General features: G+C 45.2%; 2 protein-coding genes across 8 annotated transcripts in view; one reads left to right on the plus strand and one right to left on the minus strand.

Moving 5' to 3' along the window:
• tbxas1 (thromboxane A synthase 1 (platelet)) overlaps nt 1-4,071 on the minus strand; it is a 38,386-nt gene extending 34,315 nt beyond the window's left edge. For 2 of the 5 annotated variants that reach the window (XM_018754981.2, XM_018754985.1), the window contains exon 1: nt 2,329-2,473. The gene's annotated coding sequence lies outside the window, so the exon portion shown is untranslated. Of the gene's footprint in view, nt 1-2,328; nt 2,480-3,840 lie in introns of those variants that run through there. The other 3 variants (XM_018754983.2, XM_018754982.2, XM_018754984.2) reach the window with 3 other exon arrangements.
• Nucleotides 2,553-23,943, plus strand: part of hipk2 (homeodomain interacting protein kinase 2) — a 61,565-nt gene continuing 40,174 nt past the window's right edge. For all 3 annotated transcript variants that reach the window (XM_029252098.1, XM_029252100.1, XM_029252099.1), the window contains exons 1-3: nt 2,553-2,657; nt 4,128-4,483; nt 18,491-19,568. In XM_029252098.1, the coding sequence (XP_029107931.1) occupies nt 4,465-4,483; nt 18,491-19,568 (1,097 nt within the window). In that variant the 5' untranslated portion in view covers nt 2,553-2,657; nt 4,128-4,464. The remainder of the gene's footprint in view (nt 2,658-4,127; nt 4,484-18,490; nt 19,569-23,943) is intronic.

Raw genomic sequence — 23,943 nt, forward strand, 5'->3', positions numbered from 1 at the left:
CAAAGTAAAAGCTCAACCTGGCTTCCTAGTATTGCACTGCTGAGTAAACAGTTGGGTTCTTGTCAATGCAACGTACATCGGCTGTATAATGCCACGGGCCTTTACAGCATCCCCTGGCACTTTGAATAAGTGGACTGCCCTACAACACAGTTAACAAAAATCAGATTTGAAAAAAATCAGGCAGTGTAAACATCAGTCCACAGATCTACTGGTACAGCGATGTGAGTGTGAAGTTCCCACAGCCACACTGAATGTAAGCAGATAATGGAGAGGCACCCTGGGAAATTTCAGTCCCCACACAACATTGTGTGAAATTGCAACTAAATTTGTAATTTTCTTCTTTATACAACAGATCTGCAGGGTAGAAGGTTAAACTACTGATCAGCCTCTGCTGCTAGGTCCTACCCCATACTGACATTGTTAAGGGGATAAGACCAAGCCTGAAGACAAATATTACTGGACTTATGAAAAACAAGCATAGTAGTTTGAACATTCCATCATTTCCATGTCTCAAAAACACTGTGATAATAAAAAAAAAAAAATCTTTGATACGGAGCCCAATCCCAATTAGCCGAAGCCATGGGTCGAGTTTGTTACACTTGGCTTTCACTCTTTGGGAGGAGATGTGAGAAAATGATGGGTGGAATAATAATGGAACAAACAGTATATCTGCTTTGCAAAAACAGCCAAACTAAATATTATAAACAAATGTTGTAAGGCCTCATTTCAAGAGAAGGACAGAGAAAGAATGAGCAGTCAGACATATTGCTTGCTGCAGAGACACGTCTGTTACAGAATGCATGAATGCTCACTAATTGGCATACAGCCATGTGCCAATTGTTAATACGGGTGTAAGAAAGGAGGTCCCTTTTACCATTCAGTGTGGTATGAAAAGTATGAGGTAATGTCCATTTAGAAAGAACCAGAACTTCGAGGTGGAACAAAAGACTGTTGCTGTTGACTCCGCGTCACATGAACCAGTACTTAATGACACAGCATCGCACGGATGTGCGGCACAATAACACACACACCCATGCGCTTCCTATTCACTCGCTCAGATTCCACCTGTTCGTCCAATATTTTGAAACAAGACTGCGTCGCACAAACGAAATTACATCATTGCACAATCTATAACTTTACACTAAAATAATGAAGCCAGCGGTGGCATATTGGTTAGAGGGTTCAAATCCCATCTCCTGCTGTTGTACTCTTGAGCCAGGTATTTACTGATTTGTTCCAGTAAAAATGTACCCATTATCTACTACTGTAGGGAGCTCAACAATGTAGGTTACTCTAGAGAAAAGCATCAGATAACTAATGTAAATTATTACCGACACGCTTTCATTTAATGCATTCTGTCCAGTATTTTTCCTCTTCAATATTGTAAGCAATTTGCTGAAATAAATAAATAAATAAATAAATACAGAAAGTTTAGGTTATTTCGAAAGGAACTGAGATAGGCAATTTTACAATGTGTCTTATTGTATACGATAAATGCACAAACACAGTGACGGACAACCGCAATGCTCTCAGAAAAGCGCACAGCAGAAGACAAGAGCACAGTGTTCTGCTTTGTTACTGCATAACAGAATCATTTGTGGCTCACATCAATCCATGACATTTATAGCCTGATATAACATTTAGATTTTGCATACAGCCCATCGGGATTTTATACTAGGCTGCAGAAATGACCATCTTACAAGTTCACTCACTGTATGGCTGAAGCTTAACACAATGTGTCACAGTTAATATAACACCCATGATCTAAGTATCACCCCTCTAACTTAGAGTCTAAGTGCTGACAAAAAGTATTTATCTCAAGTAAAACTGTATAAGAACTAAAGTTGTTATTTTTGGCACTAAATGTACACTTCGTGACATTTTTAAAGTTCCAACATTTCTCATGTTAACGTTTAATTTACCATGGCAGTGCTAAAACATAAACAAGATGAGGCTGTACAGAAGAGAGAGTCTTTTTTTGGATTACGACGTAGATTCCAGAACAAGCCAGAATTTTGTTGTTTGTGATTCCTTCCAGAGATAAAGAAGAAACGAGACTTTAAGATTGAGAAAGAAGGAAGAAAAAAAAAAGAGAAGTGGAGACAGAGAGAGAGTAGAAGTGCGCAAATGCCTGTAATCAGCTTATCATAGATAGGTGCATAATTCATTTTGAATGAAAAAACCACAGGCGCGTTGTATCTGCAGTGTCAGGATCGGTGACAAACTCATAAATGAAACTTTGAAAGAACACCTATGCCTATGCCTTTCCCGATCGCAGCGATTGCTGATAGACTGCAGTGTCGGTGCTGGTCAAAAGCTTTGGGTTACCTCTTAAAAAGTGATAATCCCAAGGTGAACTCATGAATTTACTACACTACACATGATCATCCTCCGCTGAATTTACCAGTGTACTGTAAAACTTCACCATTCGCGAGGTGTCCGGGTTTGGAGAAGACGGAGAAGGAACTTGTTGTTTAAGTCAGTGGTTTTATGGGAAATGTTGTTTATCTTCCGAGGACTACAAAAAGGTGGATTCTGGGAGTTGTAATTGACAACCGACAGTAACGTTACATTTACATCTGTTCATTTAGCAGACGCTTTTCTCAAGCGACGTGCAATTATTGCAGCCAGAGCAATTTTTAGTGAAGCAACTAAGAGTAAGTACATTTCTCTAAGGTACAGCTGGAAGTAGGATTTGAACCTACAACACTTCAAAGGCAGTAGTTTTAACCATTACGCTACCTGTCCCTTAGTTGATTTATTCATTTAGAGACGCTTTTTTTCTCCAATCACGTACATCTCATAACTATAACTACTACTACCACTACTTGTATTACTTATAATAATAATTCTTATGTGTTATTTATATTATATATATATATATATATATATATACATACATATATATATATATATATATATATATATATATATATTTTTTTTTTTTTTTTTTCAAGTCATTTGTCCAGTGTGGTGTGGTTTAGTTTTAGGTTGGGATTACATTTTAATACATCCAAGTACAAAAATATTTGATCAAACTGAAAGTGGTTAAAAAGATAAAAATGCGTAAATTGAATTATTATTATTATTATGTGAGGGCTGTTCTTCAGATTCTCTGTTCATGCTGTGCAATAATCCGATTCTGCTCCAGTTCATTCTGTGAAAATCCGATGTCGTCACAGAACATATCCAGTCCAGACTAGAGACATCGATTACCGATTACTACAATAATTGATTTCTAATTGTGAGCAATAAATACGTCGATTTACATATTCTTTACTTACATTGTTTTATTTACTTAATTCTGTAATACAGCGTTTCCAATTATCTGTCTTCTACTGCAGAACATTTAATGAAATAATTTACGAGAGGTGGTCAGTCAGGACCGTAATTTAATCATTTTCGTTATTTAATTCATACTACAGCAAATCTCCTTGCATTGCTATTGTGTGTCAAGGTTAAAGATACAGTCAAGCAGCGAATGCGGCGGATGCCGATATGCGGTAATACCTATTAATTTAATTATCATCTAAACTGGAACGATTTAAACTGGAAGTTCTATACTGTACTATCTCGTATAATTCAGAGATAAATTTAAAATTAACTGAATGACTAATGAAATTCTTACCATCTTATGTCAATACTGTGTGTATAACCTCAGTCTAATTAAAAACGTGAACACCCACGAGAACCACCCCAGTCAGTGGTTTCGTGGCACTGTACAGTAATAATGTAATACGTAATAATGATACGGTACAAACGGCAATGCTCGTATTAACGCTGAAACACTCCAGGAACTACTAGCGTCCGCTAATTCCACCTCGCTGCTCACGCGCTCACCTGCTAACGTCTGCGCTGTCGTGACGTCACCCTCAGCAGCACCAGGCCTCGCTCCACACTGACACCTGTCGGTGCAGTACCTCGGCACCGTACAGTGCATGCGTTACGTTTGAATGAACGGCGGCTCCCGGGCGCGATCGACTCGCTCTGCGCTCGATTATGCTGGAGCTCCCCTGTGCGCTCCAGCTCTCTCTCTCTCTCTCTCTCTCTCTCTCTCTCTCTCTCTCCCCCTCTCCCTCCCTCCCTCCCTCCCTCCGTCTCTCTCCTCTCCATTCCAACTTTTGCAGGGAGTCCTCAGACATGTCGCCCGCCAGCTGAGCGGACCCCGTGATTCGGCTCAACTTCTGAGCCCCGATCGGCGGCGGCGGTAGTGGCGGCACTGTGGCGCGGAAGCCCCCCCTCGGATGCTCCTTCCCGGGAGCGCTGGCTGCGAGAGGAGGGTCTTCCAGGAGGGCTTTCGAGGGGGACTCTGTCTGTGTGAGGGTCGCTGCCCGACGACGGACGGGGCCGGTGATGCGGGACCCCGGCGCTCCTCCCCGCCCTCGACATGGCCCGTTCCCGCTGAGTTCTGACCCCACATCCCTCCGCACGGCTCTGCCATGAATCAGAGAAGTTCTTGCACCGATGGGCCCCGTGAGCGAAGGTAGGAGAGCCGGCGGCGGTGCGCAGGGTGTCGGGGGCCAGAGCGCCGAGGTTCCCCACAGGCTACAGACTCAGAGCGCCTAATTAATAACAATAACAATAAAAATATACACTCGCGTGTTTAAGCGGCACTCACCGTCAGTCGTGTTCCCTCACGCACAACGTTATTTTGCCTGTTTTTCTATCCCTGTCTTGTAATTTTTTTTTTTTGATCCGATTATTATCAGATCATGTCATGGTGATGATCCCCGGCGGTGAGAGAGCGCGTGCTCTGCTCGTCACCGCTCACATCCACCGTCGTCGTTTATTGTCATTTATTACCATGATTATGTGTCGCGAAAGGCGCGTCGCCGGGCTGCAGTTCGATGTCGGAGATTTTCTGCGCTAAAACGCGGAGACAAGTGTGACGGCTGTCCAGCGGCCGCCCCTCTTCTTAAATAACGTCGTGTACTTATTCATTTAGATGTTTTCACAGAGCCGCGGTCTTCGGGTTTTTATCGAGGACTTTAGAGAAGAACGACCGCATCGATTTGCCGCCGGGCAGCGGCTGAGCGCGAGACGCACTTTTTTTTGCGCCGCGGCGCTCGTGCGTTTCGCTGTCCGATGGACGGAGTGGCCGCGCGCGCCCCGTTTGATCGACACATCCACATTTTCCGCTTCTGATAATATCGAGAACGGTGACAGTGACAGGTCGTGGGTCCGAGGAGCGGTTCCGGAGTTGGGAGCTGCGCTGCAGGGCGCCCTGTCAGTGCTGCTGGACACGGTTCCGTGGAGAGTCCACCGAGCGTGGCGCCCCCTGCCGGACAGGACCTTGCATTTACATCACATTTACCTTCACTCAGCAGCTCATGCTTTTCTCGAGGGCGACTTACCATGTTAAACTACTGAGAGCTTTTACTGTGTCAGTTCAGGATAAGTACCTCGATCGAGGGTACTACAATAGGTGGCGTGACTTGAACCCGTGACCCCTGACTCCATAGGTACCACTCTAACAACCAGCAACCCTTCTCCTCCTTGTTAACCTTTATTTTAAATCTTTGCTTAATTGATCACCTTTGGTCAAGGTGACTTGCAGTATTAGAGAACTTTGTATCCATTCACTCAGCCATACAGCAGGGCGTTATTTCCATGTCAGTTCAGGGTAAGAACTCTGATCAAGGTTGCTACAACCACAGCTGCTGCAGGGTTTGAACCAAGAACCTTCAGACTGCAAGGTTCAGATTCACTTGCTACACTCCACCCCCTCTGACTGCGTGGTCACACAAGAGGTCCAAAATCGGGAGCCGGAAAGTTCTCAGTTATGGCTCCATTGTGGTTCAGTGGCCTTCTTTGGTCCCTCAGAACTGCTGAATCCTTCTTGACTTTCCAAAAGAGTCTCAAACACATCTCTTTCAGACCCACTGATCCCCTGTCTCTTCCATAGACTTTTGTGACATTACCTGTTTCAGAAAAGATGACATCCCGCTCTTCGCTGGCCAGTTCTTTTTGTACTGATTAGGACCGTTGCCTTGTAATCTGAAGGTTCCAGGTTCAAGCCCCACTCCTGCTGCAGTACCCGTATAAATGGTTAAATTCATGTAAAACTTCTTACAGAACAATGTAAGGTTCCGTGGCCAAAGGTGAGAGGTAAATGAAGGTGTATGATGGTAAATGAATATATGCTAGGGCTTTGCACTATAGGCAACATAAACTAACTACTCATCCTGAGGATGAGAATATGGTATTTTTGCCGTGGTAGACTTCTTTAGGAACGGCCTCCAGTGCTAGTTATGGGGTTCAAACCTGGTGCAATGCACAACTCCTCTGTTTCATTAGAGGGTCTTTGGAGGACACATGTTCAAATCCCATCTCCAGCTGTGCTACTCTTGATCAAGGTGCTTTCCCAAAATTGCTGCAGGAAAAATATCCAGCTCTATAAATGGGTAAATCAGTGTAAATATCTGGCTGTTGTAAGTCACTACTGGAAGAAACAAGCTGCTCAAGTGAATGGCCTCCACACCTATTTCTTTTGCTGGAGTTACAGGAAGGGGGTTCTCCTTACAGCTCAGGTTTCTTTTTCACGTAGGAACACGCCGAGATGGTCTCACCATCTGCTCTGGATGCTTTTACGTTTTTATTTCCAGCCGTCCAGGTTGATTTTTGCTTGGAGGTGGACCGGCGCTGTCCGGCAGTCTTAGCCTGCCCTCAAGCAAGGTATTAATAAGAAAACAAAAGCTTAGAGCCCGCACCCTGCTGGTACCACAATTTATGCCTTTCTTGGCCAGTGCAGGAAACAGTAGGGGAATGAATTGCGCTCCTTGGTCTTGAGCTGCAGGGTGGTTGTCCTGATCCAGTTCGGTGTTGGTCTGCTAGTCCAGCTTGGGCTGGAACCCGTCCCACCAGCAATGGTTCTGTGTATAATAAGAGGAGGTTATATGTCTTCTTGGAAGGAGGAGGGCGGTCTTTACAGGCAGTGTAGCAGATATTAATTTGTAGATGTTTTTATGAGATGTGGTTGGCCTCTGTGACCCTCGGGATCCAATACCCAGCCGTGACTCCCGATACTCATCGCCCCAGTGAGTTTCAGTGGTGACACAGTAATAACTGTTTTGCAGCTTGTATGGAGATGCAGGATGTTGGGAGGCTCTGGTGTGTCGTCCCTCCCCGCATGCCCTCGTTTACTGGCCCAGGGGCCAATAGATTTAAATTTATTAATTTCTCCAAAGCGACTTGAAATGATTTACCCATTTACTCAGCTGGGTAATTTTTACAGCAGGGGGTGGGATTCGAACCAGGGTCTTTCAGGTCCAAAGGCGGTACCTTTGACCAGTACGCCTTCACTGCCTCTGTAATAAATAAATAAGAGGATAACTTGCAGATTATGTTCCCCAAATTCTGCACAAGCTCTCAGTAGCAACCAGGAGACAGAAGGTGGCGCAGCGGTTAACAAATTTTAACTGGAATCAAAATCCTGCAAGTTGACATCCATAGAGGCGTCCCGTTTTTGTACTTTTATCAAGTTGATTCAGTAAATGATGCAGTATAATTGGGTACGGTGTCAGACCTTCTGTACATGTCGGTGCGGTAAATGCTCCATTAAACGGGTTTTGTTAAAAGAGGCAAAATTCTGCGGCTTGTATGCCGAAGCTTCCCTGTTATTTTCCTGTTGCTGTGTCGGTTTGTATGTTCTTTGTCGGTCATGCCGTGAATGTAACTTATTTCTAATGCATCGATTGTTCACTTGTCAAAGTTGGTGGGTCACCTATTATCATTTATTGTCATTTTCTAATGTAACATACATACAGCAAAATTTGATGTTATTTCATGTAAATAAGGTGGCGTTGTGCTTCACAATATATGATTAATGGACTTTTGGTTTCATATAAATGCTATTCTACACACACATGGATTTAACGTACATTTGACAACATGAGATATCCCCCCCGGCTAGTCTGGTAAATGGAGGATATACTGTATTTGACCTCAGACTTTGTTCAGACAGCTCTGCAGGTGTTTTGGGGTAATTCTTACATCCTTGATATTTCTGCTTTCTCTCTAAAGGTATAAGTGGACCAAAAAAAAACTTGAGTGAATGTATCAAATAAGCATAACTAGACTCTTCATATCTCATATCCCTGGCTTTGACCCTTTTCCATCACTGGTGGTTCATGACCTGCTGAGCTACTGGGCATTTGGTCATCCTGGTTTGCAGCTACCTTGGCCCAACATGAGCCTTTTCCAAACCCAGAGCTGGAACCCAGACAGTGGAAAAGTCCAGCTTTATACATGGCCCTAATGTGAAAATAATAGTGAGGAGCTTGAGATCGGCATAAGGATTCTTTTCCTTTTCTGCATGAAGATGTTAATTTGTTTCAGAACCTGAGTCATTGTGTAAAGGGAATCCATCCAGTTTCTCTAACCCCTTGTGCAGTTCAGGGTTCAGATTCAGGTTAGGGTTAGACAGGTGTCCATCTCAACAGGCATAGGATGTAAGACTTGGTACGTCATGCTGTCGCAGGGCAGCATTTTTATTTTTTAATCAATATTAGAATTTCATTGGAGTGTGGTTGAAATTACTGCAGTAAAGGTCAAGTCCATGTGAAGGTCCATTGAAGATGGCTAGTATGAACAAGTGTGTCTCTGTCAAGTCTTCTGTTGTTGTCTTTTCTCTTCTATGGTTCAAGGTAAAGCTGTTTCACATTGCAAGCGATGGCGAAGCCATGAAAGTGTGTTTCCATACATTTTTATGGCTTTTTTAATGAACCAAGGAAGGCAATAAGCAGTTGAATGCAGGAATTCTTTCTTCTTGTCCTGATGGTTTCCATGAAGAGACTCTTGTCGGGGCATTATCTAACCCAAAGTGTATGTTCCCTTTGTCGGGGCATTATGCAACCCGAAGTGCACGTTACTCTTCTTGGAGCATTATTTACGCCAAAGTATTTGTTACTCTTCTTGGGGCATTATCTAATTCAAGGTGCATGTTCCTGTTTTTTTTTTTTTAAATTTATTATCTAACCCAAGTCTCTCTGATTCTCATTTTTATCCAGCATTATTGAACATTTAAGTGTTGTTTTTTCCATGGTTTTCTTAATCATTTGTCTTTCGTCTGCACTCAAAGGGCGTGATCAGAGGTCTAATGTCATGGTCTTCTGCAACTCAACTCTACATACACACGTCTACTTTTAACATTTTCATTGGTCAAGCGGGGAGCTGCTACAGTGTAGTCGACGCTCCCTTATTTCACATCTCTCCGGGTCTCCGTGCTCCACTTATTATTTAAAGACGTGCCATGTGGCTCACCCTGAAACAGCAGAGTAGGTGCGAATGTGTTGAGTGTTCAGAACACATTTTTTAACTGACATGCCACGCTTCTGTCAATGCTGTTACTTGGGGGCCGGGGGGTTGCGTGATCGTTATTCTTGCGGGTCAGAAGCTGAGACCTCCGGCTTTCAGCAGTGGAAAACACCTGTGTTGCTCTTGCCGTGATGCTGAGACATGCCGGAGGAGCCTTTCTTCTGCATTATCATCAGTTGTTTGTGGCACATGGCAAAGCCTTGGGTTCCAGGCCTCTAGGGGATGTGGTGTTACGAGTTGAGGTTCCCAGCCGGTTGCTGGGGCATGGCCCCACTGAAGGGGGAAACATCTTCCAGCTGCCCCCCACTGTGAATGAAGCTCAGGGCAGGTCAGGTGCATGGGGGAGGGCAGGGGCTGGGTTGGGGGGAGTGAGCCACCTGCCTTGGGGGCAAACCTTGAAGTTGTACAGAAGGAGTAAGGGATGGGGTAACAGGTTTTAGGGTTGTTGCCTTGTAATCTGAAGGTTTCTGGTCTGAGCCCCCCTTTTGATCAAGGTATTTACCCTGAATCGATACAGTAATAATACCCTACTGCCCCCCCTGAGTTGAATCAAATCCCAAATTCTTTGCTGATGTCACGGAACACAGGTTCACGCTCTTACACACTTGACAAGGAAATGCATTTTAACTCTGCGATCTACACCTGAAGTTCCTTCTGTAAATATGTGGATGACTCAGATGTTTACATTTCTTTCACTTCCAGAAATGAACATTGAGTTTGCATGACAAATGAGATGACTTGTGTAATATGTGGACACTCTCCTGGAAGTTACTAGATGATGCTGCTTTTGAAATACTGTAACCTTTCGTGTTTCTGCGCTTGTTTAATCCATTTGGACATATTTGCAGTTTCTCAGTGTACTATGTCTCTCTCTATGTTGCTGCTCATAAAACAAATAAAGTTTACTAGAACTGGGTAAATGACTGCAATAATACTGTTTATCAAACAATGTAACTTGCCTTGAACAGAGGTGTCAGCTAAATAAAGGTTAATAATAATAATAATAATAATAATAATAATAATAGAAAACCTTACACTTGGTGCCGGGGGGGCGGTATTAAAATCAGCAATGCACAAAAGTGAACAGAAAATAGTCTGGATGCCATTTACAAAACGCGTGTTTTGCTGTAATGATGTAATCACATTTCTTTAATGGTTTAAGAACTGGGAAAGTTGCCAAAGCTCTGTTTGTCTTCACGTTATAACACTCCTGACCCAGAAAGGTCGCGTTTGTCATTCTGCCCCCTCGAAACCTCCGCCGAGCAAGGTTACGCAACTGTCATTGTGACGTTCTGCTTGTACCCCATGGCACTTGTGTCCCGGTTTGTGTAACGTCTGACTTCCCGGGAACGGAGAAAGTCCGTCAGGCATGAGGAACGATGAGAATCTGCTCGATATCCATCTCGGTTTCCCCCCCCACAAACTGAACCTGGTTGCGATGAGGAGGGTGAGCTTCATCCCTAAATCATCCTGAAAGTGAGGGTAGGGTCCTCTGCTACTTGGCGTACGCTGCTCAGCACGGCGGACTGTCGGACGCGTGTCTGGCACGGCTCGACGGAACCCTCGCGCCTTCCCAGCAGCCTCACATGGGAGATGCAATGCAGTCCAATACAGGGGTGGGCAGGCGCCTTTTCTCCTGTTCTATGATCAGTCAACCACAGAAATAGCTATTGTTATGGCTATGCCATTGTTAAATAAATTTATTCAGAACACTGGTGATTTTTCAAATGGTTTCACATGTAGTTGTTCCACTCTGACAGCCCCATCATACTGTAATTCCTCATGTTTTTACATTAATGTGTCATTCATGGTAAAATAATACTACTGTTCAATAATTGTATAATTATGTGTATTTTATTCCGCACCGTTTTCATTTCTACGTCTGTTTTCTTTTGCTTTTCTCTTCAGCACCACTAGAAGACATTTCTTTGCTTACTTTTTATTTAAAATAGACAGCAACTCAAAGGGAATCGCCAACGAAAAGTTCTGTAAATAAAACAGAATCGCTGCTAGGCGCCCAAACACCGACTGAGATCCAAACAGTAAGAAATAGGGTGTCTTGCGTCAGAGAGTCCATGCAGCAGATGGGTCGCTCGGCGCTATGTGTTACGACCGAATATTCAGAATCAAAAATAGCATGGGGTTAATGAGACGTCCGTCGTAAGTCGCGGTGGTTGTATGTTGCACGTGTCGGAAGTTGAGGATTACCTGCGTGGTATTTAGAACACTAAATAAGGTTATTTTAGTGGGAGATTTGGCTACGGATGAATACTCTGATAAATGAGTGGTTTTAATTTGTGCTGCAAAAATTCAGCAGTAGGGTATTATTACTGTATCGATTCAGGGTAAAGACCTTGATTAACATACATTTTTTTGGGAATTTTTATACCATAGTACTTCGATGCATCTAAATCTAATTGACCACACATTTTTATGAAATCGCTACTTGTGGCCGTTGATTAATGGGTTTCCTACTGCCAGTAGACCCTCAATTTCTCCTTGACTCCTCCAAGTATTTCCCTGCTCTTCCTTGCTGCTTCCTGGGTGCGGTGACCCCATCCTCTCATGTGGGCTGCATGTGATCCCACTCTTGTTCGCAACAGCCTGTACCTGCTGGGGCCAGATGCCACGGCCACCGTCGCCACGACGCTCCGCCTAGACAACCGTAGGTCAAGTCATTAAGAGGCGATTCCTCCCGGCTCATTCCATAAACGACGTCTCGGATCGCTTATTAGACCACTGCTCATCTGACCGTGTATCACCTGTGTGCTGTAATTCGGAATCTCTTCCTCGCTCCTCTCGCTCTGTCGATCAATGGGATTTCCCAGAATTCCGGGCGTTCGGCACGTGGGATCCGCCGCACATCTAATTCCAGCTCAAAAAACCGTCGCTTCTCCGTTGTTTCCGCTTTCTCGGCTGCATCTAAACTGCTCAATAGGTCTTGTGAACTCCGACCCCTCTGACCGTTACAGAGATATAATTCAAGCACGTTCGTAAACGGAGCCGCTGAACGTTACAGGATGCAGGTTCGAATGCTACTTCCTGCTGTCGTGCTCTTGAGCGAGGTGCCTCGGAAGTTGGATTCGAACCTGCATCCAGTAATGTAATTTTTGCTGGAAGTTGTAGGTACCAGTGTAAGTTGCTTTGGAGAAAAGTGTCAATTACATTTAAAATAATAAATATATTTGTCCTTGTTACTTTTATTGGAGTTGATAGTTTTCAGACAATTTCAGGTTCTTTGGAGGGCCAATAATGAGGCAAAAATAAGCTTAAAAATTGTTTACTGCATTTCAGTGCTGTAGAGTCTCTCCTGTTACCCCATCGCAGGTGGCCACCTGGCCGCAGCCTCTCCGTTGCCCCATATGTACCCATATGTACCCATATGTATCCATTTGACCCCCTTTTCAGGAACCGAGACCATCTTGGGCTAATCCCAGCAAATGGAATTAGTACGGTAACAGAGGTACTGTCTTCTAGGAACGTGCACACCTCAGACATATGTGCACCCAATTACAGGAAAAGGCATGCAACTAGTAGTATAGTCGTTAGAGCTGCTGCCATTGGGGTCAGAGGTCACCGCTTTGAAAATCACCTCCTGCTGTAGTACTTACCTTGAACTAATGCGGTAAAAATTACTCGGCTGTGCGGATCGGCAAATCGTCGCTGCTAGTTGAACATCGCAAGTTGCTTTCGTGAAAAGCGTCAGCTGAATTAATGCATATGATGAGGTAAAACAAGGGCAAAAAGGAGTATCATATGGTGAATAATGAAAAAATGAATCATGATAGTATAATGGAGTAAAGGATAAGTGGAGTCCAACACGTTGACTCTTTAAAGGCGATGATTTACTGACCCATTAGAGGGAATGAAACCCCCAGGGGATCTGACACTTAACATTCCGGGGTTTTCTGTGTGAACGCTGAGAAACACCCCCTTTTGGCTGAGCGTAACTCTGCCTTTCGACACGTGTGAAACACGGCATTCCAGCTTTCAGACTGGGGAAATGGTGAAATAACCCCGGCGGGTTTCATTCGAGGAGATTTCCCGGCGATTCCGAAAGAGCGGAGCCCCCCTCCCCAGAAGGGTGGCGTCGGGACGGCTCGCTGAACGCCGGAGAACTTCCTCGTGCAAATGGCTCTTCCACGTCAACACGCATTCCACGCAGTCACAAATAGAACCGAGCATTGTCACTCGTGCGTGCGGTCGCGAGATAACATTCCAGCTGGTCGACCCCTGACCGTTTATTCGTTCCGCTGCTTATCTTTGTTTTCGGAGGGGCAGGCGAGAGCGGCTCGAGGCCGATTTAGGGTCGTTTGTCCATTTCCTAAGTATAGCTCAAGTACATTTCGTTCTTGAAGGTTGTGCTCGCCTTAACAATGAAGTCCGTTGGGTCATCTCAAGAGGTCCGGTCGCTGCAGATTGTTCTGGAAAGGTTCAATCTGAAGAGAGCTGCCACGGACAGTTATTCTTGGAGTTGCCTGTTGAAATAGGCCTCATTATGGCACAGAGTGATTAGTTTCAGAATGCTGGGCGTAGCGAGCCGCAATCTCCGATGACAACGTCAAAATTATTTTTAGCGTAAAGTCCCGGTAAGGGCGGCTGTAATCCAAGGAGTGACATCTGGCCTACTAGCTTAAGTGATTAACTCAGCGCCTTGCTCCTAATAGCCTGATGGACGTCCTGGCGTATTCGCTCCATCAGCGTGGGGTGCATATGTTGGACCACACTAAATATGGAGCCATCCAGGACCGGCCTTAGGCCAATTGAACATATTTGACCCAATGGGGCCAATAAGGAACATCCTACAGAAGGGGGGGGTTGGGTGTGGGCAGAGATTTTGTTTTGTTGATGTGAAAGTAGATGAATACAGTCAGTCTTGGTACACATTTGAAATAATCTTTAAGTTCAGGAGGTTCCACAAGAATGGTTCAAGTTGGGCCACGTAATTGCTACGTCCGGCTCAGTTGAAGGCGGGAGACAGAATCTCAGGACCGTAGGTAACTTGGACCTCGTTAACTGTGGAGGACCAGCCCTTTGGCACCAACGCTAAGACATGTGGAACCCAATGAATGCTCCGCTTACGCTGAATGTTAATTGACCGTTGTTGTACAGAGACATTACGATGCGAAAACTCAGCAAACCAGTGTTTGTGGTTCAGCCTTCATCGCGTTGTCATTACACATAGGCTTTTGTCCTTTGTTTTCTCCGGGTTCGATAAGGATTGCCGAAGCTGCTTTGGGGAACAAGTGGGACAAGCTCTTTAGATCTGTATGCAGCAGTAGGTAGCCAAGCACAGAACTGGATCCTTCACTGTACGGTCGGTGGTTCGAATGCCAGGAGCACGCTTGGTCTTCGTGATCGGATCTGATATTCCGAGGTGTACGAAATGACTTAAGGGAATTTATGTTTACACCAATCTTTGTTGCCTCATGAATGTTAACCCTTTAATGTCCAGCACAGTTGGAACTCTGTGAATGAGTCAGTTATTCCCTCGTCCCAGTCCAAGCGATTAAGGCACCCCTGACCGCATCCTTGACTGACTTCCCAGCCTGCAGCACATTTAGCAGCGCTCATTACTCATTGGCACAACGTCGCTATTCACCTTGTTTTCGCCGTTGAAGGGAAGCAGTCGTTTTCTTGAGGAACGGAGCCGGTTGAATGTATTACGCTTCTTTTGGACAACTTTTGAGCGGTGCTGCTCCTATTGGTGCCGGCAGTAAGGCATAGCCTCTGAAACCGTGGTATATTTAAAACACTCCATTGATGCCACAAGCTGATTGTTGTGCTGTGAGAGACACGGTGACCTTTCCAATGAACCCCTTCAATATGTCACGCTGCAAACCACTGAATTTTGCTGCGGCATAAATAAGATTCTTATGGAATTGGAAGCGATAATTGAGAGCATGACTGTCTTTCAGTGCAGCTGAAGTGCTCCTCTAGCTATGATTGTTAAGGCTGAAAATTTGCTGTGAACCTGTTGGATGTGTGATTGAAAATGATAAATGTATGGGGTTCAATATGTGACTGAAGATACATTGTGTACCATATTCCAATTTAAACTTCTTTTCTCTTAATGTGGGTGCTGTGAGTGAGGAACATGGAGATGGAGTCCTTTGGTACATCTTGGCCATGGAGAACAGATGTACGCGGAGTAACACTGAGAGGCTAATTGGGAAAATGGGAGTATGTATTGTTATTTTAGTATAAATGTGTCATAATAACACAATAAACATTAAGCACTAGAGATACAAAACTCCAGAAGTGAAGTAAATTATAAAATTATGTGTAATAATTCCTTCCCTCTGTCTATGATCTGGAATGAATAATAAAGAACATTACAATGTTTATTTGCAGAAAATAATGAAAATTACTGTTGCCACCCATGGCATGAGATTGTTGCTGGAATTAGAAAATTCCCAGAATCCAGTTACAAACAAAAGGCTCCTAGAAAGGCTTTTGAAAAAACAAGTTTCTTACATTTTCTTACTAGTAGCTGCATGTTTAAAATATATTTTAATGCAGAGAGTTAGTAATGGGGGGGAGTGGTGGCGCGGCAGGTTCAGCCGGTGCCCGTTGTGTGGCAGGTCTGGGGTTGGTGCCCTGCGATGGACTGGCGTGCCATCCTGAGTGTGTGCCCTCCCCCTTTGGCCATGCGCCCTGTGCTGCCGGGTGGGCTCCAGCTCGCCGTGACCCCGTTCAGGGCAAGTGGTTTTTGACGATGGATGGATGGATGGAGTTAGTCATGTAGCGGTTGTACCTACTGCCTTTGGACCCAAAGGTTTCAGGTTTAAATCCCACCTCCAGCTGGTAATTAACCCTAAATTGCTCCACTAAAAAAAATTACCTGCAAATTTTCTCCAGAGCAACTTACACTGTTAAGCTACTTACAATTATTTACTCAGTTATACAGCTGGGTAGTTTTACTGAAGCAGTTTCTGGAATTAAGTACCTTGCTCAAGGGTGCTATAGCTGGAGGTGTCATTCGAACCTGCAACCTTTGTCCAAAGGCAGCAACTTGGCAGATTGTAACCAGCAGTTGTTGGCACTCTATTTCCAACCCAGTGAAGACAGGTAAATGCAGTGTTTTTTTTTTTTTTTTTTTTTTTCTTTTCCTCACCCCCCCCCCTCCCCTTTCCCCAACGACGTGTATTCTCCCGTGAAGTAATGATTATTTCAGTAGTACAAACTGCACATTGCAAATCTGCTATTTTTAGTTTGCTGTTTGCAGAAGCTCGGCTCATCGCTAGGCCGCTTTCCCAGGAGCGGAGCGCTTTTTGTTTTGTTTATTTAGTTGTTGCTCTTGGCATGTGAGATTGAGAAGCAGATCAGACATGTAGTTGTTTTCACACACTGGCAGCAAATGTTTGGCTGCTCGCAGAGAACTGGACAAGATGCGGCGATTGAGGCGCTCGCTTGGCTTCTGGTTCATTCGTTTATATTGTTATATGTACCTTGAATTTACCGCACCCCGTTATGCGCCTCCTTAATGTACAATTTCAAAGTCATCTTTGTCATTCCCACAATGTGTCTAGGACGTACATAGGAGCGAAATGGCATTTCCCCGGACCACGGTGTGAACACAGAGGACGACATACTCATACATGAAGTGCAGTGATATGTTCAGTCTAATAAATAATGAAGAGGTAGTGCAGAAATATGGGTTTTTTGTTTAAAGAATATAGTAGATATAGAATGTATTGAATAAGGTTTCAGCAGATCACTCAGTGGCATAAGAAAGACATTCTGCACAGTTGGTGTCAAGGTGGCTTTTCCTGAGCCATCAAGACCGAGATTTCTGATTCGGTGAAGACCGGGGTTCAATCCTCGGAAGCAAACCAGAGAAACGGGACTGCGTCTCCTTTTCACGCGGTTTTCGTTCAGACTGAATATGGATTGTCCTCCTTCCTGAGGCATGACCGTGAATTTCCACACACAAGGGTCCACCCTATTGGAATGACCACGTTTTCACCTGCCTGCACCCGCTCTACGTCAAAAAGTGAAAGATCTGCGACCTGCTCGCACGCAAACCCCGTAGCAGAGATCTCAGGAGGAGGCGAGGCGTCAGCGACGCTTCCGCGATGTCTCGCTGAGATGATGTGAAGGTGATCAGATGGCTTGAAACTCATTGAGGGATGAAGCAAAAGTAGAGCTGAAAGACATTTGCACCACATGGACGTGTCATTTGTGTCCGGCGGATCCATAGATCCATAGTTTTGAGTGTATATCTTCGCCTTCGGGAAACCAATCCAAAATACCAACATCTCCTTCATCGTACTTAGCAAAAATGCTTGTATTAAATAAGTACAACACGATATGATACGATAGGTATTTGTTTTGTATGGTAGCGCCTCTTTTCTTCTATTACAATGAATTTACAAATCAAAGATGTAAGGAAAGTAAAGCAATAACAGAATAATATGAATAATAGATTAACACGTTAACATAAGACATCAGAATATACACATTACACTGAATAGCACAACTTTCTCTTGTCCAATCAAAACAGGGTAAATTAAAATTATACATATAAGTACAGAGGAAGCGGTTGTTATTGATGTGTCAGCTTCATTTTTTTTTCATCTTCATTTGGGTGTTGGGATTGGGTCCAATTAGCAGAGAGGTTAGTTAAGAAAATGCAGCATTTCAGCAAAAATCTGTCAATGTCATGACGCGTTACACGTTAAAAGTAAGCACTAAAGATACAAAGTGATCTGCAAAAGTGAAGTAAATTCTGAAATGACGCGTAATAATTCTTTCCCTTTGTCCATAATGTCATATGTTGTACAATGAATAGTAAAGATCGCTTCAATGTATGTTTTAGGTCTTTATTTGCAAAAAAAAAAAAGACTTTTGGTATTTATTTATAGACCTGTAAGTAGCGTGCATGTGCCGAGGCCTTTATTACTGGAAGGACTTGCAAGTTCCCTCATGGATGTGTGAATATGTGCTTATGGGTGACATCACCAAAGTGAGCGTTGGCGAACACGCTCACGTAGGATATTAACCGCACGACGACTGCGTGAAGGGTTCAGTTTTTACATTCCTCTTGTGTGATGCTGTTTTTATTTAGCGAGTTACCGTTAGGTCACCAGCTGCGGACCTTTCATATGCCCAAGACACCAGTGGTGTTTCGTTTCCCACGTGACGCCGTTTCCTCCGATTTCCTCCCCCTCAGGTATGGCCTCCAAAGTGCAAGTCTTCTCCCCCCACACTCTGCAGTCAAGTGCCTTCCTTAGTGTGAAGAAGCTGAAGGTGGAGCAGGGCTCTACCTGGGACATGACTGGCTACGGCACGCACGGAAAAGTCTACAGCCAGACCAGCAAGAACGTGCCAGCCCCCCAGGTGGGCGTCAGTGCGCCCCTGCAGGTTGCCAGCTCCACGCTCCCTTACGAGCAGGCGCTCGTTTTCCCGGCTGGAGGAGGCCACCCGGCGGCGGGTGCGGCGGGTGGCGTCGGGCAGCTCAACAACTTGACCCGTCGGAGCACCGTCAGCCTGCTGGACACCTACCAGCGATGCGGGCTTAAGCGCAAGAGTGAAGAGCTCGACAACGGCAACGGCAGCGTGCAGATCGTCGAGGAGCGTCCGGCAATGATCCAGACTGCGGCCAGCGGGGCCACCGCCATCGCCACAGCAGCTGCAGCTACAGCCGCTGGCGCCACAGCCCCCTCTAAGAACAGCAGCGCTAACAGCGAAGGTGACTACCAGCTGGTTCAGCACGAGGTTCTCTGCTCCATGACCAACAGCTATGAAGTGCTGGAGTTCCTGGGCCGGGGCACCTTCGGCCAAGTGGTCAAGTGCTGGAAGCGCGGCACCAACGAGATCGTGGCTATCAAGATTCTGAAGAACCACCCGTCGTACGCACGGCAGGGCCAGATCGAGGTGAGCATCCTGGCGCGGCTGAGCACGGAGAGCGCCGACGACTACAACTTTGTGCGCGCCTACGAGTGCTTCCAGCACAAGAACCACACGTGCCTGGTGTTCGAGATGCTGGAGCAGAACCTCTACGACTTCCTCAAGCAGAACAAGTTCAGCCCGCTACCGCTCAAGTACATCCGGCCCGTCCTGCAGCAGGTCGGTACAGCTCTGATGAAGCTCAAGAGCCTTGGCCTCATCCACGCTGACCTCAAGCCGGAGAACATCATGCTGGTAGACCCATCGCGGCAGCCGTACCGGGTCAAGGTCATCGACTTCGGCTCTGCCAGCCACGTCTCCAAGGCGGTGTGCTCCACCTACCTGCAGTCCAGATACTACAGGTAAGACCGTTAGAGGTTCCTTCGCTGGCAACCTTTTTGGACATTCCAGTGGTGTGCTGTGATTTGCATGGGTTTTCTCTAGTGGTTAATGGTCTGCTGTTGATTTTTTTTTTTTTTTTTTTTTTTTCTTTTTCCCCCCCCCAAAGGGGGGAGGGGCTTATCTGTGGATATCCTGACTTTCACTGGCTTGCTGTTCCACTGAGAGTTTTTTTTTTTTTTTTAAGTATGTCTCTGTTAGCACCTCTGTTGTATATGTTCAGGTGTGACAGTATGAGGGCTTGTTAGGAAGCCCTCTCTTCCTGCTCCACTTTATTACAGTTGACCTTTTTGGACATTTCAGGTCCTTTGGCATCTCACTATTAAGGCACAGATAAGTTTAACAAATGGTTTATTACAGTTCTGCAGAGTCTCTACAGACGTTACCCCATCGCAGTCAACCGCCCCTGGTCGCAGTCTGTCTACCATGCTTATATACCCCACTCTTCCTTATCTGCTTGTCCCCATAAAACAGACCGTCCAAGGCCTCCTGTATAGGGGCAGCTTGAAATTCCAGAAATTTCTGTGGCAGGCAACGGAAGGGAGAGGCACCAAATAAGATTTGGAATTAAAAGGCATAAATGAATACCATATAGTGAATAATACTGTATAATAAATAGTATTTAAAGAATAATAAATTGAAAGTAAATCATAATGTTATAGGAAAGAGTGAATGATAATGAGATTATGGAAGAAGTTAGTTCATTCCAGCAACTTTCTTATGGGGTGCTTTTGAACTGCTCCAGAGTTCAAGATTTTATGTTGATCATCTGTAAATGTTTGTGAATTACTATGGGGAGTAACTGAAAGAATTTAATGCATTTTGTATGTTTTTAAATACTCGCTGTTAAAATACTGGTTTATTTACATTTCCATCACATTTAGTAATTTAACTAACACCTCTGCCCATATGCTGCACTGGGCTACTCAATTATTTACCCATTTTTATAGTCAATTTTTTTTTTTTACATTGTATCCAAAACACCACCTTTATTTTTCACCTAATGTGTGTATGAATTATAAATAACATTGTATGGATTGTTTTGCATTAATATTCCTCTGTTTCGAGAGGTGTAAATCTTACACTTAAAAGTTGCAGATTCCCAGAACTTCCAAAGTGGCCCTCTTGCCGTCAGGGTTCGGCGCCTGCAAACTTCCGTCTTCCCCTTGGATGTCGAGTTTTTCTTTAAGGTACAGAATGATATAATGCCTCCTACCAGGACGAGTGCCAAGGCCTGTTCTGTCTCCGTTTTAATCCTGTTTGAAATGTGTTTCCGCACATAATAAAGGGATAACTTGATTCCACGCTGAGCATGAGGAAAATAAAGTGACTGCAGCGCTCGCTTCCTAAAATCTAACTTTTTAAACTGGAACATAGATCAGCTGGGAATCCAGCAGCTGTCTTCTGGGGTATTGTTTTAAAGTCTGGATGGTTGTTATATTGTTTTTGTTTGTTTATTATTCATAACCTCGTGGAGTAAGACTTGGGGCGTCTGGCATCGGCGTGTGTTTACACCAGGGTGTGCGATGGTTGAGGGCTGGCGGGGGGCCTGCTAAGGGTGTGTGGCTGCCTCCGCGTTGGCCCTCTGCTCTCAGACCAGGAAGGGCATAAAACTAATGCTTGTTATGACAATAACCTTGAAGGACCGCTGTACATATTTGTCTCTCGAGAAGAAAAGGTTCCTTTTTGCAGTAGAGTGAGTTTTTTTTTTTTTTTTTTTTTGCTCAGTGTTGACAGTGTAACTGATTCAGTTCAGTTTCACTTTAGGTGTTATTTCAAAAACACTGAAATAATGATTACTGCCTACGGTTCAGAAAATGAAAAATGAACTTTTATTTTCATTTTTTTTTTAAATTGCTTTTTACTTCATTACTGAGCCTATCCGACAATTTATTTCCAAACACAGCTCATACTATGTATGGTTCTGTATCATCCAGATTTTCTGTTGTCCAGCCCTTCGCCGATCCCATTTAGGCTGGATGACCGAGACTCGGCTGTAATAGATTTAATTTTCGATGCGCACTTGAGTTGTTCTGGTTTTATTTCCAGTCGGCAACAGTGAAGGATACTGGAGTGACAAGATGAGGCAATAAAGGAGCAAACCTGGTGGATGATGTTTTAGAGCTGCTCTCCTGCAGCCTTTGATTGCTCCCTTCCCTTCGCTTATTTGTTTTGGCTGTAGTCTGCGGATCCCAAATCGTCGTCGTCCTCCGCAGGTGCGGCCGCCACTAACCGTTCCCCATATATTTATACTCGCCGTTGGAATGGCTGTCCGTGGTGCTCGGCGATCTCCGAGGACCTCTTTTCTCGCCACAGTAAGCTGTTTCGGATGCGGATCCGCATTGGAGAAACACGTGGCCGGTACACGGCTCTCAAATGGAGCGACTCCGGAGCTCGTGCTTCCACACGGGCCGGTGGCTACAAGTGGGCATTTTGTACAAATGTGCTGCCAGCTTGATTCAGGTGGACTGAATTAATGTGGTACAAGAAATTCTGAAAATGTTTGAGTTACGATGTTGTAAGGAGGTGTATGAAGTGCTGGGTTTCTGGGTCGGTGGCGTCTTGAGACGGCAAATAAGGTGGTTGGGTAACAATAGCAGGGTAACGGGAACTTCCTTTCACACACGGTTTGTCTGCACCATCCCCACTACCACACACACACACACAGAGCGCCATCACCCTGCCATCATAGCTGACATGTGGGAGGCCGTTGTGGAGATCAGGACACCCGCGGTGAGCTCCATGGTCAGTGGAGAGCATCCACACGTATACACTTTTTGTCGGTCTGCTTGCCTGTGTATTAGTGTGTGCCTTTTTAACTCGGGCTGTTCAGTCAGCAGAGGGGGCACGGTGGCGCAGCGGGTTGGACCAGGTCCTGCTCTCCAGTGGGTCTTGGGGTGCCTTGCGACGGACTGGCGTCCCGTCCTGGCTGTGTCCTCTCCCCCTCCAGCCTTATGCCCTGAGTTGCCAGGTTAGGCTCTGGTTCCCCGCGACCCCGTATGGGACAAGCGGTTCAGAAGGTGTGTGTGTGTGTGTGTGTGTGTGTGTGTGTGTGTGTGTGTGTGTGTTTAGTCAGCTCGTTCATTTGTTTTTCTTTATTCCACCCCTTTACGTCTTTACTCGGATAAGCGTGTGAACTGCGGTTGAGGTCGAGTTTCGGCTCTTTTATTCAAGGACTCAACGCAGCTCCGGATGCTGCGTGTAATGCGTGGAAGTGGATGGCTCGTAGGCATGCTGTAATAACACACCTAAAATCATTAATCTCCAAGTGCACGGCTGTCAAATCCTATTTCACCCTGTTTGATTAATTATTAAAAATGAGTAATAGCTCCGTGCAGCAGAAATGTAATGCTCTGTATCAAATTGCGGCATTTTGAGCCTGGGGCAGAATTTGTTTAGAAAAATAATCACTCGTGTATTAGGCCCTCGTTAATAATTAATGACTCCTGCGTTTCAGTGGTCTGGGTTGGACCGGCTTTGCCGCCGCCATCGGTGTCCGGCTCCATTACGGATCTCTCTGCGTCCCCGATTAGCCGGAGAAATTGAAATTTTACATTTGCCGCAACCGCGAGAGTTGGTCCGTTTTGTTTTGTGTAATTCCAGATGTCAGTCGCATGTTGTGAACGTCGTGTCGCGTTGCACCTACTCACTTAGCGACTTACAGTGATAATCTGGGTAGTTTCTACTGGTGCGATTCGGGGTGAGTACCTTGATCGAGGGCATGACAGCAGGAGGTGGGATTGGAACCTGGAGCCTAACTATTGAGAGTTGGCCTGTTTCTGCAGCTGATGGCCCTCTCTGCCAAGCCTATGATCACAGAGCTGGAATGTGGTCTTATTTATGATGAGACGGATGGCTGAATGGGGTGATAAAGACCCGGCAGCACCGGTGCAAACCTGTCCAGCCAGGTGTCGAGAAGGGGCCCAGTGGCACTTTGAGGAAAGGTGTGGAATGGCACTTATGGCCCCAGGGAATTGTCTGGAAGCACAGGTGGAGGACAGAAGCCAGCAACAGCTTTTTCCACGTCCTTTTCTGGGCATCGGGTTCTGACGTGAATCACGTATGGTGGCTCGTACCCTACGGGGTCTTGGATGTGACGGTGCTGCCGTCCATCCGTCTGTATTACAGGTTCACATTGCTGGGCAAGAGCACAGTATTTTATCAGTATCGCTTCTTCACAAAGTGCTACATTGCAAATTCAGAAATGCTTTGGGGAAAAAAAAATTGTCTGGCTAAGCAGTAAGGCCATAATGTGGTGTGATTCCTCAGATCGCGTCTGCTGGCACTCCGCTCTCAGCTGTCGCAGAAGTTTCATTCTTCGCGCTCAGCATGTGGCGC

The sequence above is a fragment of the Scleropages formosus genome, chromosome 5, assembly GCF_900964775.1.
Source record: "Scleropages formosus chromosome 5, fSclFor1.1, whole genome shotgun sequence".
Lineage (NCBI taxonomy): Eukaryota > Metazoa > Chordata > Actinopteri > Osteoglossiformes > Osteoglossidae > Scleropages > Scleropages formosus.